This window comes from Salmo salar, chromosome 24, assembly GCF_965601325.2.
Source record: "Salmo salar chromosome 24, fSalSal1, whole genome shotgun sequence".
Classification (NCBI taxonomy): Eukaryota; Metazoa; Chordata; class Actinopteri; order Salmoniformes; family Salmonidae; genus Salmo; species Salmo salar.
The window spans coordinates 50,833,917-50,861,234 of NC_138314.1; the positions used below are offsets into that span (position 1 = coordinate 50,833,917).

At 42.6% G+C, this 27,318-nt stretch overlaps 1 protein-coding gene across 5 annotated transcripts in view; it reads right to left on the reverse strand.

Annotated features, from left to right (window-relative positions):
* Positions 1-25,502, reverse strand: part of slc4a4a (solute carrier family 4 member 4a) — a 220,119-nt gene extending 194,617 nt beyond the window's left edge. For 3 of the 5 annotated variants that reach the window (XM_045706591.2, XM_045706588.2, XM_045706592.2), the window contains exons 1-2: positions 25,233-25,501; positions 24,803-24,894 (exon numbers count right to left, since the gene is read on the reverse strand). In XM_045706591.2, the coding sequence (XP_045562547.1) occupies positions 24,803-24,828 (26 nt within the window). In that variant the 5' untranslated portion in view covers positions 24,829-24,894; positions 25,233-25,501. Of the gene's footprint in view, positions 1-24,802; positions 24,895-25,232 lie in introns of all 5 variants that reach the window. The other 2 variants (XM_045706590.2, XM_045706589.2) reach the window with 1 other exon arrangement.
* Positions 25,503-27,318: the final 1,816 nt, after the last annotated feature.

Below are 27,318 nucleotides of genomic sequence, written 5' to 3' on the forward strand. Positions count from 1 at the left end.
GGTTAGGGATATAGTGACAGGGTTAGGGATATAGTGACAGGGTTAGGGTTATAGTGACAGGGTTATAGTGACAGGGTTAGGGATATAGTGACAGGGTTAGGGATATAGTGACAGGGTTAGGGATATAGTGACAGGGTTAGGGTTATAGTGACAGGGTTATAGTGACAGGGTTAGGGATATAGTGACAGGGTTAGGGTTATAGTGACAGGGTTAGGGTTATAGTGACAGGGTTATAGTGACAGGGTTAGGGTTATAGTGACAGGGTTAGGGATATAGTGACAGGGTTAGTGATATAGTGAGAGGGTTATAGTGACAGGGTTAGGGATATAGTGACAGGGTTAGGGATATAGTGACAGGGTTAGGGTTATAGTGACAGGGTTAGGGATATAGTGACAGGGTTAGGGCTATAGTGACAGGGTTATAGTGACAGGGTTAGGGATATAGTGACAGGGTTAGGGATATAGTGACAGGGTTATAGTGACAGGGTTAGGGTTATAGTGACAGGGTTATAGTGACAGGGTTATAGTGACAGGGTTATAGTGACAGGGTTAGGGATATAGTGACAGGGTTAGGGTTATAGTGACAGGGTTAGGGTTATAGTGACAGGGTTAGGGATATAGTGACAGGGTTAGGGTTATAGTGACAAGGTTAGGAATATAGTGACAGGGTTATAGTGACAGGGTTAGGGTTATAGTGACAGGGTTAGGGATATAGTGACAGGGTTAGGGATATAGTGACAGGGTTATAGTGACAGGGTTAGGGTTATAGTGACAGGGTTATAGTGACAGGGTTAGGGATATAGTGACAGGGTTAGGGATATAGTGACAGGGTTAGGGTTATAGTGACAGGGTTAGGGTTATAGTGAGAGGGTTATAGTGACAGGGTTAGAGATATAGTGACAGGGTTAGGGATATAGTGACAGGGTTAGGGTTATAGTGACAGGGTTAGGGATATAGTGACAGGGTTAGGGTTATAGTGACAGGGATATAGTGACAGGGTTAGGGTTATAGTGACAGGGTTAGGGATATAGTGACAGGGTTAGGGTTATAGTGACAGGGTTAGGGTTATAGTGACAGGGTTATAGTGACAGGGTTAGAGATATAGTGACAGGGTTAGGGATATAGTGACAGGGTTAGGGTTATAGTGACAGGGATATAGTGACAGGGTTAGGGTTATAGTGACAGGGTTAGGGATATAGTGACAGGGTTAGGGATATAGTGACAGGGTTAGGGATATAGTGACAGGGTTAGGGTTATAGGGACAGGGTTAGGGTTATAGTGACAGGGTTAGGGTTATAGTGACAGGGATATAGTGACAGGGTTAGGGTTATAGTGACAGGGTTAGGGATATAGTGACAGGGTTAGGGTTATAGTGACAGGGTTATAGTGACAGGGTTAGGGTGACACACACACACACATACACACACACACACACAGTGACACACCCTCCATCCCTTCCCAACCTCAACCCCCGCTCCGCTCCATCCCTTCCCAACCCCCGCTCCATCCCTTCCCAACCCCAACTCCATCCCTTCCCAACCCCAACTCCATCCCTTCCCAACCCCAACCCCCGCTCCATCCCTTCCCAACCCCAACTCCATCCCTTCCCAACCCCCGCTCCATCCCTTCCCAACCCCAACCCCCGCTCCATCCCTTCCCAACCCCAACCCCCGCTCCATCCCTTCCCAACCCCAACCCCCGCTCCATCCCTTCCCAACCCCCGCTACATCCCTTCCCAACCCCCGCTCCATCCCTTCCCAACCCCAACCCCCGCTCCATCCCTTCCCAACCCCAACTCCATCCCTTCCCAACCCCCAACCCCACTCATCCATCTTCTACTCATCCTCCCTTAAAGGATTAGCCCGGCGTTAAGTGACAAACATACACCAGCCTGTAACAGACTGTAACAGACTGTAACAACCATACACCAGCCATACACCAGCCTGTAACAGTCTGTCGTTGAGACAGACCACATTACGTAGTTGAAGATAGGGCTGTTGCGGTGATCATATTACCGCCACAGGCAGTCCTGAGTCATGACGGCAGTAAAATTCCACGAGACTGTTGAGTCACAGTAATATACTCTTATGGTAGTACCCAACTCGCTAAAACTAATGGCCTGGTACTCAGGGCTCTACTGTCCCTCCATCAGGTCCTAATGGCCTGGTACTCAGGGCTCTACGGTCCCTCCATCAGGTCCTAATGGCCTGGTACTCAGGGCTCTACGGTCCCTCCATCAGGTCCTAATGGCCTGGTACTCAGGGCTCTACGGTCCCTCCATCAGGTCCTAATGGCCTGGTACTCAGGGCTCTACGGTCCCTCCATCAGGTCCTAATGGCCTGGTACTCAGGGCTCTACGGTCCCTCCATCAGGTCCTAATGGCCTGGTACTCAGGGCTCTACGGTCCCTCCATCAGGTCCTAATGGCCTGGTACTCAGGGCTCTACGGTCCCTCCATCAGGTCCTAATGGCCTGGTACTCAGGGCTCTACGGTCCCTCCATCAGGTCCTAATGGCCTGGTACTCAGGGCTCTACGGTCCCTCCATCAGGTCCTAATGGCCTGGTACTCAGGGCTCTACGGTCCCTCCATCAGGTCCTAATGGCCTGGTACTCAGGGCTCTACGGTCCCTCCATCAGGTCCTAATGGCCTGGTACTCAGGGCTCTACGGTCCCTCCATCAGGTCCTAATGGCCTGGTACTCAGGGCTCTACGGTCCCTCCATCAGGTCCTAATGGCCTGGTACTCAGGGCTCTACGGTCCCTCCATCAGGTCCTAATGGCCTGGTACTCAGGGCTCTACGGTCCCTCCATCAGGTCCTAATGGCCTGGTACTCAGGGCTCTACGGTCCCTCCATCAGGTCCTAATGGCCTGGTACTCAGGGCTCTACGGTCCCTCCATCAGGTCCTAATGGCCTGGTACTCAGGGCTCTACGGTCCCTCCATCAGGTCCTAATGGCCTGGTACTCAGGGCTCTACGGTCCCTCCATCAGGTCCTAATGGCCTGGTACTCAGGGCTCTACGGTCCCTCCATCAGGTCCTAATGGCCTGGTACTCAGGGCTCTACGGTCCCTCCATCAGGTCCTAATGGCCTGGTACTCAGGGCTCTACGGTCCCTCCATCAGGTCCTAATGGCCTGGTACTCAGGGCTCTACGGTCCCTCCATCAGGTCCTAATGGCCTGGTACTCAGGGCTCTACGGTCCCTCCATCAGGTCCTAATGGCCTGGTACTCAGGGCTCTACGGTCCCTCCATCAGGTCCTAATGGCCTGGTACTCAGGGCTCTACGGTCCCTCCATCAGGTCCTAATGGCCTGGTACTCAGGGCTCTACGGTCCCTCCATCAGGTCCTAATGGCCTGGTACTCAGGGCTCTACGGTCCCTCCATCAGGTCCTAATGGCCTGGTACTCAGGGCTCTACGGTCCCTCCATCAGGTCCTAATGGCCTGGTACTCAGGGCTCTACGGTCCCTCCATCAGGTCCTAATGGCCTGGTACTCAGGGCTCTACGGTCCCTCCATCAGGTCCTAATGGCCTGGTACTCAGGGCTCTACGGTCCCTCCATCAGGTCCTAATGGCCTGGTACTCAGGGCTCTACGGTCCCTCCATCAGGTCCTAATGGCCTGGTACTCAGGGCTCTACGGTCCCTCCATCAGGTCCTAATGGCCTGGTACTCAGGGCTCTACGGTCCCTCCATCAGGTCCTAATGGCCTGGTACTCAGGGCTCTACGGTCCCTCCATCAGGTCCTAATGGCCTGGTACTCAGGGCTCTACGGTCCCTCCATCAGGTCCTAATGGCCTGGTACTCAGGGCTCTACGGTCCCTCCATCAGGTCCTAATGGTCTGGTACTCAGGGCTCTACGGTCCCTCCATCAGGTCCTAATGGCCTGGTACTCAGGGCTCTACGGTCCCTCCATCAGGTCCTAATGGCCTGGTACTCAGGGCTCTACGGTCCCTCCATCAGGTCCTAATGGCCTGGTACTCAGGGCTCTACGGTCCCTCCATCAGGTCCTAATGGCCTGGTACTCAAGTCTCTACGGTCCCTCCATCAGGTCCTAATGGCCTGGTACTCAGGGCTCTACGGTCCCTCCATCAGGTCCTAATGGTCTGGTACTCAGGGCTCTACGGTCCCTCCATCAGGTCCTAATGGCCTGGTACTCAGGGCTCTACTGTCCCTCCATCAGGTCCTAATGGCCTGGTACTCAGGGCTCTACGGTCCCTCCATCAGGTCCTAATGGCCTGGTACTCAGGGCTCTATGGTCCCTCCATCAGGTCCTTATGGCCTGGTACTCAAGTCTCTATGGTCCCTCCATCAGGTCCTAATGGCCTGGTACTCAGGGCTCTATGGTCCCTCCATCAGGTCCTAATGGTCTGGTACTCAGGGCTCTATGGTCCCTCCATCAGGTCCTAATGGCCTGGTACTCAGGGCTCTATTGTCCCTCCATCAGGTCCTAATGGCCTGGTACTCAGGTCTCTATGGTCCCTCCATCAGGTCCTAATGGCCTGGTACTCAGGTCTCTATGGTCCCTCCATCAGGTCCTAATGGCCTGGTACTCAGGGCTCTATGGTCCCTCCATCAGGTCCTAATGGTCTGGTACTCAGGGCTCTATGGTCCCTCCATTAGGTCCTAATGGCCTGGTACTCAGGTCCTAATGTGCCACAGTGCCCTGAATGGAGTTCTTCAAGCACCTGCCTTCTCAATGGTGGCGGTATGATGACTCCAAAACCCTACAGCAAGCATCCAGACTGAACTGGGTGCTTGTATCTCCTCTCTAGGTAAGGTTTAAGGCTGTCTGACAGCTCTCCTCCTTTCCCACGAGTGACAATGTCCACGACCTCAGACATCACTGGATCAGTGTGGGTGAACTTTTTCACTTGGCCAGATGTAACTGGGGCGTTCGTCACTTCCTTGAAGTAGAAGATTTCAGCCTGGGAGAGCTCTGTGTGTGTGTGACAGGTAAGGAAAGCCTTGAGAGGCCGTCTGCATTGCAGTGCTGCTCGGACCTTCTGTACTTGATATCATTCGGCTGGCTGCGAGCGACGGAATGCCAGTGTTGGGACCAAAGATGGAGGTGAGGGGTCAATGGTCCGTCAGCAGTGTGAATCGTCTGCCAAACAGAAACTGATTACATTTCTTACCTCCAAACACGACGGTGAGCACTTCACGTTCTATCTGTGCATAATTGCTGTCGGCTTCACTTAAAGTCCGTGATGCGAAAGCAATTGGCCTTTCTTCACCTGATGGCATGATGTGTGAGACAACAGCACCAACACAATAAGGCAATGCATCACATGCCAACTGTAATGGGAAGTTGGGGTTGAGGAGGATTAGGCCTCTGACTGAGCTAAGGCTGTGTCCACTTCCACTGTTTGGTTTTGTTCAAAAGTTCACTAAATGGCTTTAACGTGTTAGCTAGGTTCAGCACAAACTTTGCGTAGTATGTCAGTAGTCCTAAGAATTATCTCAGCTGACTCACGTTCTGTGGGGATGGAGCTTCCACAACGGCCTTCACCTTCGATGGCGCCTTGTGGAGCCCCGAACTGTCGATGACGTGGCCCAGGTACTCAACAGAGGGCCGGAAAAGCTCGCATTTGTCCTTCCGGACCCTCAGACCGTACTCCTCCAGTCTCTGTAGTGTAGCGTTCAGGTTTCTCAGGTGCTTCTGCTCGTCTTTGCCGGTGATGAGTAGATCATCGAGGTAACATTGGACCCCAGTGAGCCCGCTCAGTATCTGGTCCATAGCTCTCTGAAACAAGGCCGGAGCTGAGGTGATTCCAAAAGGAAACCTCCGGTACCTGTACAGTCCTTTGTGAGTCACTATGGTCAACAGTTCTTGTGACTCTTGGTCCACATGCATCTGTAGATAGGCCTGACATAAGTCCATCTTACTGAATTTCTGTCCTCCAGCTAAACCAGAAAAGAGGACGTCAATGATGGGTAGTGGATATTTTTCAGCAGTCAAGACTGAGTTAATGGTGACTTTGAAATCACCACAGAGGCTGAGTGTATGGGTGAAGCCCATTCACTAACATTCACTGGATCCAATACTCCACTCTTGACAAGTCTGTTTATCTCAGTTTCAACTTTTGGTTTGATGGTGTATGGGACTGATCTAGCTTTGAAGCATTTTGGCTTGCTGAGTGATTTCATGGTCAGGTTAATTGTTATGTCTTTCATACCGCCAAGTTCTCCTTTGAACACATCCTCTTTTGCAACCATGTGAATTTCCTGCCGGTTTAGTTTGATCTTTTCCAGCCATGTGCATCCTAGCAATGCTGTATGGTTGCCTTCATGATGTAGAGTGGTAGCTTCACATTCTGTTTGTTGAGCTTCACTGTAACAATCACACTTCCTCTCACTGGAACAATCTCACCGGTGTATGTTTTCAGCGTCATCTCTGTGGGCTGTAGTGTGAGGTGATGTAGTTTGTCCTTGTATACAGCCTCAGACAGCAAAGATATGGCTGGTCCAGTGTCCACTTGCATCTGTAATGCGTTTCCATCCAGTAGTGGTGTCACCCAGTATCCGTGTCCATTGTTTGAAATGGACAAAACATGCAAAGATTCGTCCCCTTCAGACAGGGTATCACTTTGTTCATCCTCTGTGTGCTCCATTTTATGCACTTTCTTTTTGTACTTCCTGAAGACGCTTTTCCTTTGTTCAGTACTTTTGTTTGATCGTGTCTTTTTGTTTTTACATGCACGTTCAATGTGACCTGGTTTCTCACATGTCTTGCCACCTACTGCCTTGTTTTTAAACACCTTATGCACTTGGGTAGATGCACTTAGCTGTTGTGCGCCTTTATTTGCCATTTCCATTGATGTACTCACTTCTATTGCTCTCTGCAATGTTAAGTTACTCTCAGTCAAACGGCGTTCCTGAATTGCCTCGCTGCGCATGCCACACACTAACCAATCACGTATAGTGTCACTCATTGAGCGTCTAAATTCCCAGTGTTCAGATAACTGTTTCAATACAGTCACAAACTGTGAGATTGATTCCTCCTCCTGTTGATTTCTCTTATGAAACCTGAATCTCTCTGCGATTATCAGTGGTTTGGGAGAATAATGTCCTTTTAAAGGTAGCCACAATTTCCTCATATGATTTATCACCAGGTTTTTCAGGCGTTACTAGGCTGAGCAGTAGATTTAATGTTTTCCTCCCATTACAGTCAAAAATGTTGGCACAACAACTTCTACTTTAATTCCATTTACCAACACAAAGTACTTACACAGAATGTTTTAAGAACTCCATTGTTCCACAGATTCATCAAATGTTCCTATATTTCCAACCAATGCAGACATTTTCGGTTTATTATTTTTCTTTCTCACACTTTTCAGACGGTGCCTTACTCCCAGAACCTTTTTTTCCTTCTTCTTTTCACTCACAGTGACTTCCTGCAGCGAAACTCTTCCTATCCCTCGAGGCTCTTGTTGCTGTGACATCAGAAGCTAGCTAGCATCACTAGACTGGCTAGCTCCAAGTTTTCTTTGCGTCTTTCTACAGAAAAAAAACGAATTAAACTCAGACTTTCTACCGAAAACAATGAACACAAATGTCCAGTGTCCAGTGGTCATTTTATTAATTGTTCAGCAGTCTTATGGCTTGGGGGTAGAAGCTGTTAAGGAGCCTTTTGGTCCTAGATTTGGCACTTCGGTACTGCTTGCCGTGCGGTAGAAGAGAAAGCAGTCTATGACTTGGGAGACTGGAGTCTCTGACAATTTTTTGGGCCTTCCTCTGACATTGCCTTTTATATAGGTCCTGGATGGCAGGAAGCTTGGCCTCAATGATGTACTGGGCCGTACGTACACACTACCTACTGTGGCGCATTAGGGTCAGATGCCGAGCAGTTGCCATACCAGGCAGTGATGCAACCGTTCATGATGCTCTTGATGGTGCAGCTGTAGAACTTCTTGAGGATCTGGGGACCCATGCCAAATCTTTTCAGTCTCCTGAGGGGGAGACTTTGGTGATGTGGACACCAAGGAACTTGAAACTCTCGACCTGCTCCACTACAGCCCTGTCGATGATAATGGGGGCCTGTTCGGCCAGCCTTTTCCTGTAGTCCACGATCAGCTCCTTTGTCTTGCTCACATGGTGGAAGAGGTTGTTGTCCGGGCACCACACTGCCAGGTCTCTGCCCTCCTCCCTATAGGCTGTCTCATCGTTGTCGGTGATCAGGCCTACCACTGTTGTGTTGCCAGCAAACTTAATGATGGTGTTGGAGTCATGTTTGGCCATGCAGTCGTGCGTGAACAGGGAGTACAGGAGGGGACTAAACACACCCCTGATGGGCCCCGGTGTTGAGGATCAGCGTGGCAGACGTGTTGTTACCTACCTTCACCACCTGGGGGCGGCCCGTCAGGAAGTCCAGGATCCAGTTGCAGAGGGAGGTGTTTAGTCCCAGGGTCCTTAGCTTAGTGATGAGCTTCGTGGACACTATCGTGTTGAATGCTGAGCTGTTGTCAATGAACAGTATTCTCACATAGGTGTTCCTTTTGTCCAGGTGGGAAAGAGCAGTGTGGAGTGCGATTGAGATTGCATCATCTGTGGATCTGTTGGGGCGGTATGCCAATTGGAGTGCTGTAGCGTAGCATCTGCGTCATCTGACCACTTCCGTATTGAGTTGTCAATGAACAGCATTCACTGGTACTTCCTGCTTTAGTTTTTGCTTGTAAGCAGTGAAGAGGGTTAAAACCAAGGCCTTATACCTTTCAAAGGGTTGATAAATTATGTTCAGGAGACCTCTGTGTGTGTGTGTTAAAACCTGTTTTGAGTGTTGTGACCTTCAGATACTATCAGAAGGCGTCTACATTCAGACTCCTCCTGTCTGGGTCCCACCGTGGTTATCTGGTTTTCTGAGAACACAAGGCTGCCACAGACCTGATGAAACCAGCCACCTGTCAGAAGATGCTTACACTCGTTCACAGAGCTTTTAATTGCTGATAAGACGTTTACTGTTGTAAGGGGAGGTTAGATTTATTAAAATGTTGTTGCCAGGGAAACTCACACAAGGAGGACTGGGAGAGGCTATATGAGTTACAGGATGTCTTAGACATTTTACAGAACTTGGGGAGAACTATCATATACTGTTATATTGTATTCTGTACCAACTTATGCCTGCAATTGTATTACTAAAAGGAGTATTTTAATACTTAAACATAAAGTCTGTGTTTCCTTTCCATTACTAATGTACGTTTGATAATTGACCAACAGCAGGAATCAGGAGGATAGAATTATGGTCAGATTTGCCAAATGGAGGGTAGGGGAGAGCTTTGTATGCATCTCTATGTGTGAAGTAAAGGTGGTCTAGAGTTTCTTTCCCCTCTGGTTGCACATGTGACATGTTGGTAGAAATGAGGTAAAACGGATTTAAGTTTGCCTGCATTAATGTCCCCGGCCACTAGGAGTGCCGCTTCTGGGCGAGCATTTTCTTCTTTGCTTATGGCCTTATAGAGTTGGTTGAGTGCCAGCATCAGTCTGTTGTGGTAAATAGATGGCTACGAATAATATAGATGAGAACTCTCTTGGTAGATAGTGTGGTCTACAGCTTATCATAAGGTACTCTACCTCAGGCGAGCAATACCTCAAGACTTTTTTAATATTAGACATCGTGCACCAGCTGTTATTGACAAGTAGACACACACCCCCACCCCTCGTCTTACCAGACGTAGCTTCTCTGTTCTGCCGGTGCATGGAAAATCCCACCAGCTCTATATTATCCGTGTTGTCATTCAGCCACGACTCGGTGAAACATAAGATATTACAGTTTTTAATGTCCCGTTGGTAGGATCATTTTTTTTTCTCCAATGATTGCCTGACCTCCGCCCCCTTTTTCTCTGTCTTTTCCTAACGCAAATTACGGGGATTTGGGCCTGTTCCCGGGAAAGCAGTATATCCTTCCTGTCTTACTCATAAAATAAATAAATATTATTCCAGTTTGAGGTGAGCAATCGTTGTTCTGATGTCCAGAAGTTATTTTCGGTCATAAGAGACGGTAGCAGCAACATTATGTTTTGGGCTCCCGAGTGGCGCTGCAGTCTAAAGCACTGCATCTCAGTGCAAGAGGCATTACTACAGTCCCTGGTTCGAATCCAGGCTGTATCACATCCAGCCGTGATTGGGAGTCCCATAGGGCGGCACACAATTGGCCCAGCATCGTACGGGTTTGGCCGGGGTAGGCCGTCATTGTAAATAAGATGCAATAAAATGCAAATCATTTTATAACATTTTTGACATGTGTTTTTCTGGATTTTTTGTTGTTATTCTGTCTCTCACTGTTCAAATAAACCTACCATTAAAATTACAGACTGATCATTTCTTTGTCAGTGGGCAAACATACAAAATCAGCAGGGGATCAAATACTTTTTTCCCTCACCGTAGTCTATTTCAGAAGAACAGAATAGCTTACTCTGAGTTGTCCTTATATTAGGTCCTGATCTGGCTATGCCAAATGGCTGTGGGCTACACTAGTTTATTTAGCAGAAAAGATTTGCTTAGAATTCCATGGCATTATTTTATAGTATAAGGAATATAATTGAACAAAGCTGAATAAAATAGAAAGGATATTTTCTCCAAACGATTTGAGGGAGTGCACACATGCGGCTATTCTGTGTTGAGCGGTTAACAAAGAGAATAGATACTTCTATATGCTTCATTTAGAGTTATTAATGTAACTTTAGTTGTTCTACAAATGTTGGGCTATATATGTTTTGATTTTTAATACATTGTAAGGCTGCATGATGCGACTCTAATGATGATTAGAAAAAAATATCTTGAAAGGCATGAGCTCTGCTTTGTTTTTTGCGCAGGCACTTCACACTTCATCAGTCACTCATTCACAATTTCACAAATTAAACTTTTAGGCTATTTCTTCACATTATAAGCGCAGCAATGCGCACATGGAAGTAGGCTACAAGTGTGAATGTTCCATTAGCGGGAAAACACCATTATCAAAAGTGACCGCAAATGCAATTACGCATGTAATGCTTTTATTATAAAGGTGCATTTTTATGCTGTTCCGGGACTCCCGAGTGGCGCGGAGGTCTAAGGCACTGCAGTTGGTAGAGCATGGTGTTTGCACTGCAGTTGCTAGCTGATCCACTAGAGATCCTGGTTGGGCTCTGGGCTCTGTCGCAGCCGGCCGCTTGAAACTCACACGCTGCTTATGTATGCCAGTTAGGCTCTACACCCCTTATAAAGTGGATTAATGTGCTTAATTATTATACATTTTTTTACCTTTATTTAACTAGGCAAGTCAGTTAAGAACAAAATGGAGGAGATTATAACAGAACATGGCCAAGATGTTCAAACGTTCATAAATGACCAGCAGGGTCAAATAATAATAATCACAGTAGTTGTCGAGGGTGCAACAGGTCAGCACCTCAGGAGTAAATGTAGTTGGTTTTTCATAGTATTCAGAGTATCTCTACACAGTATGGTAGCAACACAACATGACAACAACATGGTAGCAACACAACATTGCAGCAGCACAACATGGTAGCAGCACAACACACTGTACAAACATTGTTGGGCACAGACAACAGCACAAAGGGCAAGGAGGTAGAGACAACAATACATCACGCAAAGCAGCCACAACTGTTAGTAAGGGTCCATGATTGAGTCTTTCAATGAAGAGATTGAGATAAAACTGTCCAGTTTGAGTGTTTGTTGCAGCTCGTTCCAGTCGCTAGCTGTAGCGAACTGAAAAGACGAGCGACCCAGGGATGTGTGTGCTTTGGGGACCTTTAACAGAATGTGACTGGCAGAACGGGTGTTGTATGTAGAGGATGAGGGCTGCAGTAGATATCTCAGATAGGGGGGAGTGAACGGGTGTTGTATGGGGAGGATGAGGGCTGCAGTAGATATCTCAGATAGGGGGGAGTGAACGGTGTTGTATGGGGAGGATGAGGGCTGCAGTAGATATCTCAGATAGGGGGGAGTGAACGGTGTTGTATGGGGAGGATGGGGGCTGCAGTAGATATCTCAGATAGGGGGGAGTGAACGGGTGTTGTATGTGGAGGATGAGGGCTGCAGTAGGTATCTCAGATAGGGAGGAGTGAACGGGTGTTGTATGGGGAGGATGAGGGCTGCAGTAGATATCTCAGATAGGGGGGAGTGAACGGGTGTTGTATGGGGAGGATGAGGGCTGCAGTAGATATCTCAGATAGGGGGGGAGTGAACGGGTGTTGTATGGGGAGGATGAGGGCTGCAGTAGATATCTCAGATAGGGGGGGAGTGAACGGGTGTTGTATGGGGAGGATGAGGGCTGCAGTAGATATCTCAGATAGGGGGGGAGTGAACGGGTGCTGTATGGGGAGGATGAGGGCTGCAGTAGATATCTCAGATAGGAGGGGAGTGAACGGGTGCTGTATGGGGAGGATGAGGGCTGCAGTAGATATCTCAGATAGGGGGGAGTGAGGCCTAAGAGGGTTTTATAAATTAGCATCAACCAGTGGGTCTTGTGACGGGTAAACAGAGATGACCAGTTTACAGAGGAGTATAGAGTGCAGTGATGTGTCCTATAAGGAACATTGGTGGCAAATCTGATGGCCGAATGGTAAAGAACATCTAGCCGCTCGAGAGCACCCTTACCTGCCGATCTATAAATTATGTCTCCGTAATCTAGCATGGGTAGGATGGTTATCTGAATCAGGGTTAGTTTGGCAGCTGGGGTGAAAGAGGAGCGATTACGATAGAGGAAACCAAGTCTAGATTTAACTTTAGCCTGCAGCTTTGATATGTGCTGAGAGAAGGACAGTGTACTGTCTAGCCCTACTCCCAAGTACCTGTATGAGGTGTCTACCTCCAGCTCTAAACCCTCAGAGGTAGTAATCACACCTGTGGGGAGAGGGGCATTCTTCTAACCAAACCACATGACCTTTGTTTTGGAGGTGTTCAGAACAAGGTTAAAGGCAGAGAAAGCTTGTTGGACACAAAGAAAGCTTTGTTGTAGAGCATTTAACACAATTAAACATAAGAAGTTATTTCATCACTTTAGTTGTAATACAAACCTTATCAAAACACATAGGCCTATGGGCTGGGCTACATGAGGTGTGATACTAACCTTATTAAAACACATAGGCCTATGGACTAGGCTACATGAGGTGTGATATAAACCTTATTAAAACATATAGGACTATGGGCTACTAACCTTATTAAAACATATAGGACTATGGGCTACTAACCTTCTTAAAACATATAGGACTATGGGCTACTAACCTTCTTAAAACATATAGGACTATGGGCTACTAACCTTATTAAAACATATAGGACTATGGCCTACTAACCTTATTAAAACATATAGGACTATGGACTACTAACCTTATTAAAACATATAGGACTATGGACTACTAACCTTATTAAAACATATAGGACTATGGGCTACTAACCTTATTAAAACATATAGGACTATGGGCTACTAACCTTATTAAAACATATAGGACTATGGGCTACTAACATTATTAAAACATATAGGACTATGGACTAGGCTACATGAGGTGTGCGACTATGATTAAAAAAACCTCTAAAAAAAGGCATTGTTTCTTATGCTGGGCATCATTCACAAGTGATAATATATAATTCACAAGTGATAAGCTAATGTTGTCACCCACCAGACAATTCTTGATTTAATCTTGTCTTTACATATACTAAATAATATACACTACAGGTCAAAGGTTTTAGAACATCTACTCATTCATGGGGTTTTCTTTATATTTACTTTTTTCTACATTGTAGAATACTGGTGAAGACATCAAAACTATGAAATTACACATATGGAATCATGTATTAACCAAAAAAGTGTTAAACAAATCAAAATATATTTTATATTTGAGATTCTTCAAATAGCCACCCTTTGCCTTGATGCTTTACGGTGGGACACGCTTGCCATTCTCTCAACCAGCTTCATGAGGTAGTCACCTGGAATGAATTTCAATTAACAGGTGTCCCTTGTGAAAAGTTAATTTGTGGAATTGTTTTCCTTCTTAATGCGTTAATGAGCCAATCAGTTGTGTTGTGACAATGTATTTTTTAAATTTAGCCTTTATTTAACTAGGCAAGTCAGTTAACCTGTCTGGGCTAGGGGGCAGTATTTTCACAGCCGGATGAAAAATGTACCCAATTTAAACAGCTTGCTACTCTGGCTCAGAAACTAGAATATGCATATTATTAGTAGATTTGGATAGAAAACACTCTGAAGTTTCTAAAACTGTTTGAATGGTGTCTGTGAGTATAACAGAACTCATATGGCAGGCAAAAATCGGAGAAAAATCCAAGCAGGAAGTGAAAAGTCTGAGAATTGTAGTTCTTCTTTTGATTCTCTATCGAATCTACAGTGTCTGTGGGGTGATGTTGCACTTCCTAAGGCTTCCATTGGCTGTCTAAAGCCTTCAGAAAGTGGTTTGAGCATTTTCCTGACACTGGGCAGAGTATAGGAGCTCATTCACTGAGTGGTCTGCCTGGCAACAAAGGGATTGGATATGCGCGGTCACACGAGCACGCCGTTCCTTCTTTTTCTTCTTGAATGAATATGCTATTGTCCGGTTGGAATATTATCGCAATTCTACGTTAAAAATACCATAAAGATTGATTTTAAACAGCGTTTGACATGCTTCTAAGTACGGTAATGGAACATTTGGACTTTTCGTCTCTCGTTCCGCGCTCGCACGTTATGCCTTTGGATAAGTGATCTGTACGCACGAACAAAACTGAGGTATTTGTACATAAATATGGATTATTTCGAACAAAAACAACATTTCTTGTGGAAGTAGCAGTCCTGGGAGTGCATTCTGACGAAGATCAGCAAAGGTAAGAGAATATTTCTAATACTAATTCTGAGTTTAGGTTGCCCCGAACTTGGCGGGTGTCTGAATAGCTCACCGTGATGGCTGAGCTATGTACTCAGAATATTGAAAAATGTGCCTTCTCCGTAAAGCTATTTTAAAATCTGACACAGCGGTTGCATCCAGGGGTAGTCTATCTATAATTCTTTAAATAATTGTTATATATTTTGTCAACGTTTATGATGAGTATTTTTGTAAATTGATGTGCACATTCACCGGACGTTTTGGTGGGAATACATTTTCTGGACATCACGCGCCAATGTAAAATGCTGTTTTTGGATATAAATATGAACTTTATCGAACAAAACATACATGTATTGTGTAACATAATGTCCTAGGAGTGTCATCTGATGAAGATCGTCAAAGGTTAGTACTTCATTTAGCTGTGTTTTGGGTTTTATTGACACATGTCCTTGCTTGGAAGATGGCTGTGTGATTATTTTTGTCTATGTACTCTCCTAACATAATCTAATGTTTTGCTTTCACTGTAAAGCCTTTTTGAAATCGGACAATGTGGTTACATCAAGGAGAAGTGTATTTTTAAAATGGTGTAAAATAGTTGTATGTTTGAGAAAGTTGAATTATGACATTTTGTTGTTTTTTAATTTGCCGCCCTGATATTTCACTGGCTGTGTCCCGCAGGTGGGACGCTAGCGTCCCACCTAGCCCATAGAAGTTAAGAACAAATTCTTATTTATAATGACAGCCTAGGAACAGTGGGTTAACTGCCTTGTTCAGGGACAGAATGACAGATTTTTACCTTGGGGATTCAATCTAGCAACCTTTTGGTTACAGGCCCAATGCTCTAACCACTAGGCTACCTGCCGCCCCAAAGTGTAGGGGTGATATACAGAAGATAGCCCTATTTGGTAAAAGACAGAGTCCATATTATGGCAAGAACAGCTCAAATAGGCAAAGAGAAATGACAGTCCATCATTACTTTAAGACATGAAGGTCAGTCTGTGGTAAATTTCAAGAACATTGAAAGTTTCTTCAAATGGAGTCGCAAAAATCATCAAGCGCTGTGATGAAACTGGTTCTCATGAGGACCGCCACAGGAAAGGAAGACCTAGAGTTACCTCTGCTGCAGATGATAAGTTCAGTAGAGTTACCAGCCTCAGAAATTGCAGCCCAAATAAATGCTTCATGAAGTTCAAGTAACACACACATCTCAACCACAACTTTTCAGGGAACACTGCGTGAATCAGGCCTTCATGGTCGAACTGCTGCAAAGAAACCACTACTAAAAGGACACCACTAAGAAGAAGAGACTTTTATTTAATTTTTTGTATTTTTTTCAGGGTTAAGGTTAGAAGAAAGACTTGCTTGGGCCAAGAAACACAAGCAATGGACATTAGACCGGTGGAAATCTGTCCTTTGGTCTGATGAGTCCAAATTTGTGTAAGTATTATTTGACCAAGAAAGAGAGTGATGGAGTTCTGCATCAGATGACCTGGCCTCCACAATCACCCGACCTCAACCAAATTGAAATGTTTGGGATGAGTTGGACCGCAGAGTGAAGGAAAATCAGCCAACAAGTGCTCAGCATATGTGGGAACTCCTTCAAGACTGTTGGAAAAGCATTCCAGGTGAAGCTGGTTGAGAGACTGCCAGAGTGTGCAAAGCTGTCATCAAGGCAAAGGGTGGATACTTTGAAGAATCTAAAATCTAAAACATATTTGGATTTGTTTAACACTTTTTTGGTTACTACATGATTCCATATGTGTTATTTCATAGTTTGATGTCTTCACTATTATTCTACAATGTAAGCTGCTGCAGGCTGCAACCTGATCTCATAACATTTCTTATTATTCTGTACGTGAATCTGAGGCACTCCATTTAGGATGATAGGTTGCGTTTCATATGGTATGTATTAATTTGTGGATGTCCATCATCCATTTGTTAAGATTATGGGAAGGGTTAGCTAACATGCCAAGTAGTTGCAAAGTTGGTAATTAGCTAAAATGCTAAAGTTGTCCATGATGAGATTAAAACACTCAACTTTTGGGTTGCTAGACATTCGCGTCATACGGCCAACCACCCTCGTTTTTGCCTTAAAGGAGAATTTTCCTATTACTGAAGTAAATCTCTATTTTCAATGTAACTGGCATGTTATAGAAGGGTCCAGACAGTTTTTTTGTGATTTGGCTTGTTTTTGAGAAACTTACCCCAACCGCGATTCACTTCCTCATTGCTCGTTATGCAGTATCAAGGCACACAAAAGACATGAACAAGTTCCAAAAACACCCAAATACATTTTTAGAAATGGACATGCTCTCAGTAAATTGTGTCATTCAGAACATTATCCGCAACGTTATAATCCATATTGTCCGACTCAAGCTGTTTCTTCTACCAGCTGTGCTGCGCTGGCTTTGTTTGTGTACTATAGCGACATGCTCGGCCTGCACAGCTCCATGGGAGAAACAGCGCAACTCGACCAAAATGGATCACAACGTTGCTGATAAATTTTGGAATTTTAACAGCTAAACAGTTATACTGAGAGCATATCCATTTCTAAAAGGACATACTTGGCTGTTTTTTGAGCTTTTGCTAATGTCTTTTGCGCGCCATGATAATGCACAATGAGCAATGAGGAAGTCAATCGCAGCTGGGGTAAGTTTCTCAAAAACAAGCCAAATCACAAAAACAAGTGTCTGGGATCATTTACATAAAAAAAATTGAGCTTTACATCAGAAATGGAAAAATTCTCCTTTAAGTAACATCTGTCCATACCAAATGTAACATATCATACTAATTTCAGTGTCGTGGATTTATGTTTACTATGTTACGTCTAGTCTATGAGACCAGGCTGGCACACAGCATGTTGTTGTTTTAACCTGATGCAGCGTGTGGAGCGCCATGACTACGTTTTACTTGAGGATGGCGATTTCACATTATTACTGAGTTAATAGACACAGTCACTAACATTATTACTGAGTGGATAGAAAGACACAGTCACTAACATTATTACTGAGATAATAGACACAGTCACTAACATTATTACTGAGTGGATAGACACAGTCACTAACATTATTACTGAGATAATAGACACAGTCACTAACATTATTACTGAGATAATAGACACAGTCACTAACATTATTACTGAGTTAATAGACACAGTCACTAACATTATTACTGAGATAATAGACACAGTCACTAACATTATTACTGAGTGGATAGACACAGTCACTAACATTATTACTGAGATAATAGACACAGTCACTAACATTATTACTGAGATAATAGACACAGTCACTAACATTATTACTGAGTGGATAGACACAGTCACTAACATTATTACTGAGATAATAGACACAGTCACTAACATTATTACTGAGTGGATAGACACAGTCACTAACATTATTACTGAGTGGATAGACACAGTCACTAACATTATTACTGAGATAATAGACACAGTCACTAACATTATTACTGAGTTAATAGACACAGTCACTACATTATTACTGAGTGGATAGAAAGACAGTAATAATAACCCTAACCCCTAACCCTAACCCTTAACCCTTAACCCTAACCCCTAACCCTAACCCCTAACCTAACCCTAACCCTAACCCTAACCCCTAACCACTGTACACACTCTACTTCAACAATGTTGCAACATTCCCTGATACATCAGAAGGGATCTTTTGTCTTGCCCATTCACCCTCAATGGCACATATACACAAGCCATGTCTCAATTGTCTCAAGGCTTAAAAATCCTTCTTTAACCCGTCTCCTCCCCTTCATCTACACTGATTGAAGTGGATTTAACAAGTGACATCAATAAGGGATCATAGCTTTCACCTGGATTCACCTGGTCAGTCTGTTTCATGGAAAGAGCAGGTGTTCATAATGTTTAGTATACTCAGTGTATTTTGCAATGATCTCATCTACATCATTGAACAATATTATTATTAGATAAGGTTCCTAGTCATTTCTCTGTTTCAATATTTCTAATTACCTGATTCCCTCTCAATAAAATGTTTAACTATACTTTGTTGTTTTCTACATGTTTCTCCATTTAGCAGTGCTCTCTTCCTACCTCCATTGCCACCTATGGAACATTTTCAGGTATAACAGGCTGAATTCCCCAAAACAATAGCTCAACTTGACATCCACAAATCCTACTTCTGTCAACTCTTGTTCATGTGATATATTACAATGAACATTGATGTAAATTAAAGTGGTATGAAAATATGTTGTAAGGTTTGAAACGAGTCTGGATCTGTAATATATATATAGAAGCATTTATAGAAGCATGCATCAAAGAACACAAACAGAAGAAACGCATCAGTCCTGGAACATGAATCATGCTATACTCAGGCTGAAACAGCGTTTATGACAATGATAGTGCTTTACTCAATGACTTTCATTAACTTCAAACTGAAAGCTTATCACCTCTCTACTGCTGTCTACCTGACAGCGTATCAGCTATCTATGGCTTCCTAACTCAATGGATAAACAATGGCACTGTTCCCAGGGAGAAAGGCCAGTTCAAACGTCAGTTCACAGTGTGTACAATAAAAAATAATGTATGTAATGTACTGCTGATCTACCGAAAATAACTAGAATTCTAGAACAACGACAGAACACTGCCACTTTGCTGAGAATAAACCAATACATTTTCATTTGTAGAAATAGCAGATGACGTTGACTTTAAATACATTCAGTTGAAATGTTGGAGCATGATGGAGTTGATCTCATGAAAGATAGAGGAGTAAACAGACAGATCAAATGTAGGTCGTTCACACTGAGCATCAGCTGACCTCATTTACTGGTCAATACCACAACATTAGGACAACATTAGATCAGTATTATACTGGTCAATACCACAACATTAGGACAACATTACATCAGTATTATACTGGTCAATACCACAACATTAGATCACTATTATACTGGTCAATACCACAACATTAGGACAACATTACATCAATATTATACTGGTCAATACCACAACATTACATCAGTATTATACTGGTCAATACCACAACATTAGATCAGTATTATACTGGTCAATACCACAACATTAGGACAACATTACATCAGTATTATACTGGTCAATACCACAACATTAGATCACTATTATACTGGTCAATACCACAACATTAGGACAACATTAGATCAGTATTATACTGGTCAATACCACAACATTAGGACAACATTACATCAGTATTATACTGGTCAATACCACAACATTAGGACAACATTACATCAGTATTATACTGGTCAATACCACAACATTAGATCAGTATTATACTGGTCAATACCACAACATTAGATCACTATTATACTGGTCAATACCACAACATTAGATCACTATTATACTGGTCAATACCACAACATTAGATCAGTATTATACTGGTCAATACCACAACATTAGATCAGTATTATACTGGTCAATACCACAACATTAGGACAACATTAGATCAGTATTATACTGGTCAATACCACAACATTAGATCAGTATTATACTGGTCAATACCACAACATTAGGACAACATTAGATCAGTATTATACTGGTCAATACCACAACATTAGGACAATATTACATCAGTATTATACTGGTCAATACCACAATATTAGGACAATATTACATCAGTATTATACTGGTCAATACCACAACATTAGATCAGTATTATACTGGTCAATACCACAATATTAGGACAATATTACATCAGTATTATACTGGTCAATACCACAACATTAGATCACTATTATACTGGTCAATACCACAACATTAGGACAATATTACATCAGTATTATACTGGTCAATACCACAACATTAGATCACTATTATACTGGTCAATACCACAACATTAGGACAATATTACATCAGTATTATACTGGTCAATACCACAACATTAGATCACTATTATACTGGTCAATACCACAACATTAGGACAATATTACATCAGTATTATACTGGTCAATACCACAACATTAGATCAGTATTATACTGGTCAATACCACAACATTAGGACAACATTACATCAATATTATACTGGTCAATACCACAACATTACATCAGTATTATACTGGTCAATACCACAACATTAGGACAATATTACATCAGTATTATACTGGTCAATACCACAACATTACATCAGTATTATACTGGTCAATACCACAATATTAGGACAACATTACATCAGTATTATACTGGTCAATACCACAACATTAGGACAATATTACATCAGTATTATACTGGTCAATACCACAACATTAGATCAGTATTATACTGGTCAATACCACAACATTAGGACAATATTACATCAGTATTATACTGGTCAATACCACAATATTAGGACAATATTACATCAGTATTATACTGGTCAATACCACAACATTAGATCAGTATTATACTGGTCAATACCACAACATTAGGACAACATTACATCAATATTATACTGGTCAATACCACAACATTAGGACAACATTAGATCAGTATTATACTGGTCAATACAACATTAGGACAATATTAGATCAGTATTATACTGGTCAATACAACATTAGGACAACATTAGATCAGTATTATACTGGTCAATACAACATTAGGACAATATTAGATCAGTATTATACTGGTCAATACAACATAAGGACAATATGGTATTCATTCACTGATATGGATTAATATTCCATTGGTTGTGATTGAGTGCATTTCTGTTTTCAGATTATCACGGGAAAACCACTATTTTGGAGGTAAACGCCATACAATATAATGTAGAGGACAGTTCCATACAATATAATGTAGAGGACAGTTCCATGCAATATAATGTAGAGGACAGTTCCATGCAATATAATGTAGAGGACAGTTCCATGCAATATAATGTAGAGGACAGTTCCATACAATATAATGTAGAGGACAGTTCCATACAATATAATGTAGAGGACAGTTCCATACAATATAATATAGAGGACAGTTCCATGCAATATAATGTAGAGGACAGTTCCATGCAATATAATGTAGAGGACAGTTCCATGCAATATAATGTAGAGGACAGTTCCATACAATATAATGTAGAGGACAGTTCCATACAATATAATGTAGAGGACAGTTCCATACAATATAATGTAGAGGACAGTTCCATACAATATAATGTAGAGGACAGTTCCCTACAATATAATGTAGAGGACAGTTCCATGCAATATAATGTAGAGGACAGTTCCATGCAATATAATGTAGAGGACAGTTCCATGCAATATAATGTAGAGGACAGTTCCATGCAATATAATGTAGAGGACAGTTCCATGCAATATAATGTAGAGGACAGTTCCATACAATATAATGTAGAGGACAGTTCCATACAATATAATGTAGAGGACAGTTCCATACAATATAATGTAGAGGACAGTTCCATACAATATAATGTAGAGGACAGTTCCATACAATATAATGTAGAGGACAGTTCCATGCAATATAATGTAGAGGACAGTTCCATGCAATATAATGTAGAGGACAGTTCCATACAATATAATGTAGAGGACAGTTCCATACAATATAATGTAGAGGACAGTTCCATACAATATAATGTAGAGGACAGTTCCATACAATATAATTTAGAGGACAATTCCATACAATATAATGTAGAGGACAGTTCCATACAATATAATGTAGAGGACAGTTCCATACAATATAATGTAGAGGACAGTTCCATACAATATAATTTAGAGGACAATTCCATACAATATAATGTAGAGGACAGTTCCATACAATATAATGTAGAGGACAGTTCCATACAATATAATGTAGAGGACAGTTCCATACAATATAATTTAGAGGACAATTCCATACAATGCATCATGAAGAGGACAGTTCCATACAATATTGTCAAGCCCTGATCTGTTTCACCTGTTTTTGTGATTGTCTCCACCCACCTCCAGGTGTCACCCGTTTGCCCCATTAGACCCTGGGTTTTTATTCCGGTGTTCCCTGTTTGTCTGTTGCCAGTTCGTCTTGTCAACCAGCGTGGTTTACCATGCTCCTGCTTTTTCTTATCTCTTTTTTGCTATTCCTCCCGGTTTTGACCCTTGCCTGCCTTGACTGTGAACCCGCCTGCATGACCATACTGCCTGCCCTGACCTCGAGCCTGCCTGCCACTCCGTACCTCCTGGACTCTGACCTCAGGCCTGCCTGCCACTCCGTACCTCCTGGACTCTGACCTCAGGCCTGCCTGCCACTCCGTACCTCCTGGACTCTGACCTCAGGCCTGCCTGCCACTCCGTACCTCCTGGACTCTGACCTCAGGCCTGCCTGCCACTCCGTACCTCCTGGACTCTGACCTCAGGCCTGCCTGCCACTCCGTACCTCCTGGACTCTGACCTCAGGCCTGCCTGCCACTCCGTACCTCCTGGACTCTGACCTTGTTATGATCTCTTGCCTGCCCCTTGGAATATAATAAATATCGGAGACTCCAACCATCTGCCTCCCGTGTCTGCATCTGGATCTCACCATGTGTCCTTATAGTACTACGCCATACAATATAATGTAGAGGACAGTTCCATACAATATAATGTAGAGGACAGTCCCATACAATATAATGTAGAGGACAGTTCCATGCAATATAATGTAGAGGACAGTTCCATACAATATAATGTAGAGGACAGTTCCATACAATATAATGTAGAGGACAGTTCCATGCAATATAATGTAGAGGACAGTTCCATGCAATATAATGTAGAGGACAGTTCCATGCAATATAATGTAGAGGACAGTTCCATGCAATATAATGTAGAGGACAGTTCCATGCAATATAATGTAGAGGACAGTTCCATACAATATAATGTAGAGGACAGTTCCATACAATATAATGTAGAGGACAGTTCCCTACAATATAATGTAGAGGACAGTTCCATACAATATAATGTAGAGGACAGTTCCATACAATATAATGTAGAGGACAGTTCCATACAATATAATGTAGAGGACAGTTCCATACAATATAATGTGGAGGACAGTTCCATACAATATAATGTAGAGGACAGTTCCATGCAATATAATGTAGAGGACAGTTCCATGCAATATAATGTAGAGGACAGTTCCATGCAATATAATGTAGAGGACAGTTCCATTCAATATAATGTAGAGGACAGTTCCATTCAATATAATGTAGAGGACAGTTCCATGCAATATAATGTAGAGGACAGTTCCATACAATATAATGTAGAGGACAGTTCCATACAATATAATGTAGAGGACAGTTCCATACAATATAATGTAGAGGACAGTTCCATACAATATAATGTAGAGGACAGTTCCATACAATATAATGTAGAGGACAGTTCCATACAATATAAATTGTAGAGGACAGTTCCATACAATATAAATTGTAGAGGACAGTTCCATACAATATAAATTGTAGAGGACAGATCCATGCAATATAATGTAGAGGACAGTTCCATACAATATAATGTAGAGGACAGTTCCATGCAATATAATGTAGAGGACAGTTCCATACAATATAATGTAGAGGACAGTTCCATACAATATAATGTAGAGGACAGTTCCATGCAATATAATGTAGAGGACAGTTCCATACAATATTACAGGCTACCTTAGAAATGATCTACGCCTTTGTACAATAACAAAGACGTTAGTCTTTGGGGCTGTTAGTTCAAGAATAAATGGTTGTTATTGATGTTAAACTTTTCTCTTAATTTCTTATGTCTAAAACAAGAATTGCAGAGATCGAGGAGGGTACAAACGGCTATTAACTGGTTGGCAAAAACAATCACTGCAATAAATATTTGCATTGAAAGAAGTCACACAGTTTGTTAATCATGTAAAGACTAATGCCCAACCATTCACAAATGTTTTCCCAAACACATTCTTTGGGATTGGGATTCCTACTTTACGCATGAAAATGACATTTATTCTACAAAATGCTATTTACTTTGAAATAGTTACAAGACAGAAATGTTCACTTTGTTGAGAAAGATCTATAACATTTCTAACATTTAAGTCACTTACTTCTTTTTGCCACCGTTCATTTTCATAAGATTTCAGTAATGATGGGTTTCAGTTGTAGAATGTCCGAGAGAAATCGAGGTCGGCACCGCGATCTGTCGGGACAAAATGACAAGGTCTTTTCTGCTCTTTCTCATCCATTGTTCCCTCCAGACAGAACCCCTTTGACAACATCCTGTTTGATTATCAACATACAATTAACTGGCAAAGTTCACCCAAACTAAAGTACAATAGCAAACGGACTGAGTTGGAAGCGAACCCGGGTCTTTCGAGTGAAAGGTACATGGCCAAGCTACGCATTTCGCTTATAGGGTTAACCCACCTGCTGTGAATTGTAACATATCTCATATAGCAAGTATCACTACAATGCATATTCCGTCATGTTGCACGTGGCAGCCCGAGTCGGGGCATCAATCCGTATAGGATTACATACCTTCACTTTAGAGGGACTATCCTTAGTCTTCGGGAGCATGCGACAACTAGGTAGATGACTTTGACACTGAAGTCATGCAGATCGCTGCCTCCTTTCTATTCCATATCTAACTATCCCTCTGACAACGTCACGCCTTCAATGGGAGGTCAAAGTGTTGAGGTTTCGCCAGATGCAGAGAAATGTTTACCTTCGGCCCAAAGTTTGCGTCTTCACTGAGATCCAGTCAACTGTATTCTGAATATTAACATGTAACTAATGTCTTGATGGCAACGACGGCAGTTTATGAAGGTCAGTTTCAGTGATGTAAAGTATGTTCATTTGTTTAGAATGATGCATTATAAATCTAAAGAGATGTTATTAGGTGTGCAGGGACATCTTCTGGACTGCCAGACTATTACAAGACCTTCCTCACAATGCACTGCAGCGGTCAGCCGGCAAAACCGCACCTTGTGACAATTTTTTGGTTTTGTTTGTTAGTAAAAATTTAAAAAAAGAGACTGATCACCACTTTAGATATTTATTAACATAAAGCATTGGCATATTCATTTGCAATGTTTGGGTATTTGTTTTCTAAATACTTGCATATTTCTTTGTTTCTCTTACATACAATATAATGTAGAGGACAGTTCCATGCAATATAATGTAGAGGACAGTTCCATACAATATAATGTAGAGGACAGTTCCATGCAATATAATGTAGAGGACAGTTCCATACAATATAATGTAGAGGACAGTTCCATGCAATATAATGTAGAGGACAGTTCCATACAATATAATGTAGAGGACAGTTCCATACAATATAATGTAGAGGACAGTTCCATACAATATAATGTAGAGGACAGTTCCATACAATATAGAGGACAGTTCCATACAATATAATGTAGAGGACAGTTCCATACAATATAATGTAGAGGACAGTTCCATACAATATAATGTAGAGGACAGTTCCATTCAATATAATGTAGAGGACAGTTCCATGCAATATAATGTAGAGGACAGTTCCATGCAATATAATGTAGAGGACAGTTCCATACAATATAATGTAGAGGACAGTTCCATGCAATATAATGTAGAGGACAGTTCCATGCAATATAATGTAGAGGACAGTTCCATACAATATAATGTAGAGGACAGTTCCATACAATATTACAGGCTACCTTAGAAATGATCTACGCCTTTGTACAATAACAAAGACGTTAGTCTTTGGGGCTGTTTGTTCAAGAATAAATGGTTGTTATTGATGTTAAACTTTTCTCTTAATTTCTTATGTCTAAAACAAGAATTGCAGAGATCGAGGAGGGTACAAACGGCTATTAACTGGTTGGCAAAAACAATCACTGCAATAAATATTTGCATTGAAAGAAGTCACACAGTTTGTTAATCATGTAAAGACTAATGCCCAACCATTCACAAATGTTTTCCCAAACACATTCTTTGGGATTGGGATTCCTACTTTACGCATGAAAATGACATTTATTCTACAAAATGCTAGGACATTGGTCGCCAGGATTAGCATTTGTATCTAGTCTGTTAATAATTGCATAACGGTGCAAGTTAGAAATGTTAATTATAGTCGTACTGAGTCGGTGATGCAATTATTCACTATCTTTCTAGATCCTCCAGAGACGTTCAGGGCCTGTTGCATTTATTTTTACAGAAAACCATGGAACCACCACTGCAATATAGGCCTTCACTCAGGAAAAAGGGTGCTATCTAGAACCTAAAAGGATTCTTCTGCTTTTCCTATAGGAGAACCCTTTGAAGAACCCTTTTTGTTTCCAGGTAGAACCCCCTTGGTGCCTCGGTAGAACCCTTTTGGGTTCCAGGTAGAACCCCCTTGGTGCCTCGGTAGAACCCTTTTGGGTTCCAGGTAGAACCCCCTTGGTGCCTCGGTAGAACCCTTTTGGGTTCCAGGTAGAACCCCCTTGGTGCCTCGGTAGAACCCTTTTGGGTTCCAGGTAGAACCCCCTTGGTGCCTCGGTAGAACCCTTTTGGGTTCCAGGTAGAACCCCCTTGGTGCCTCGGTAGAACCCTTTTTGTTTCCAGGTAGAACCCCCTTGGTGCCTCGGTAGAACCCTTTTGGGTT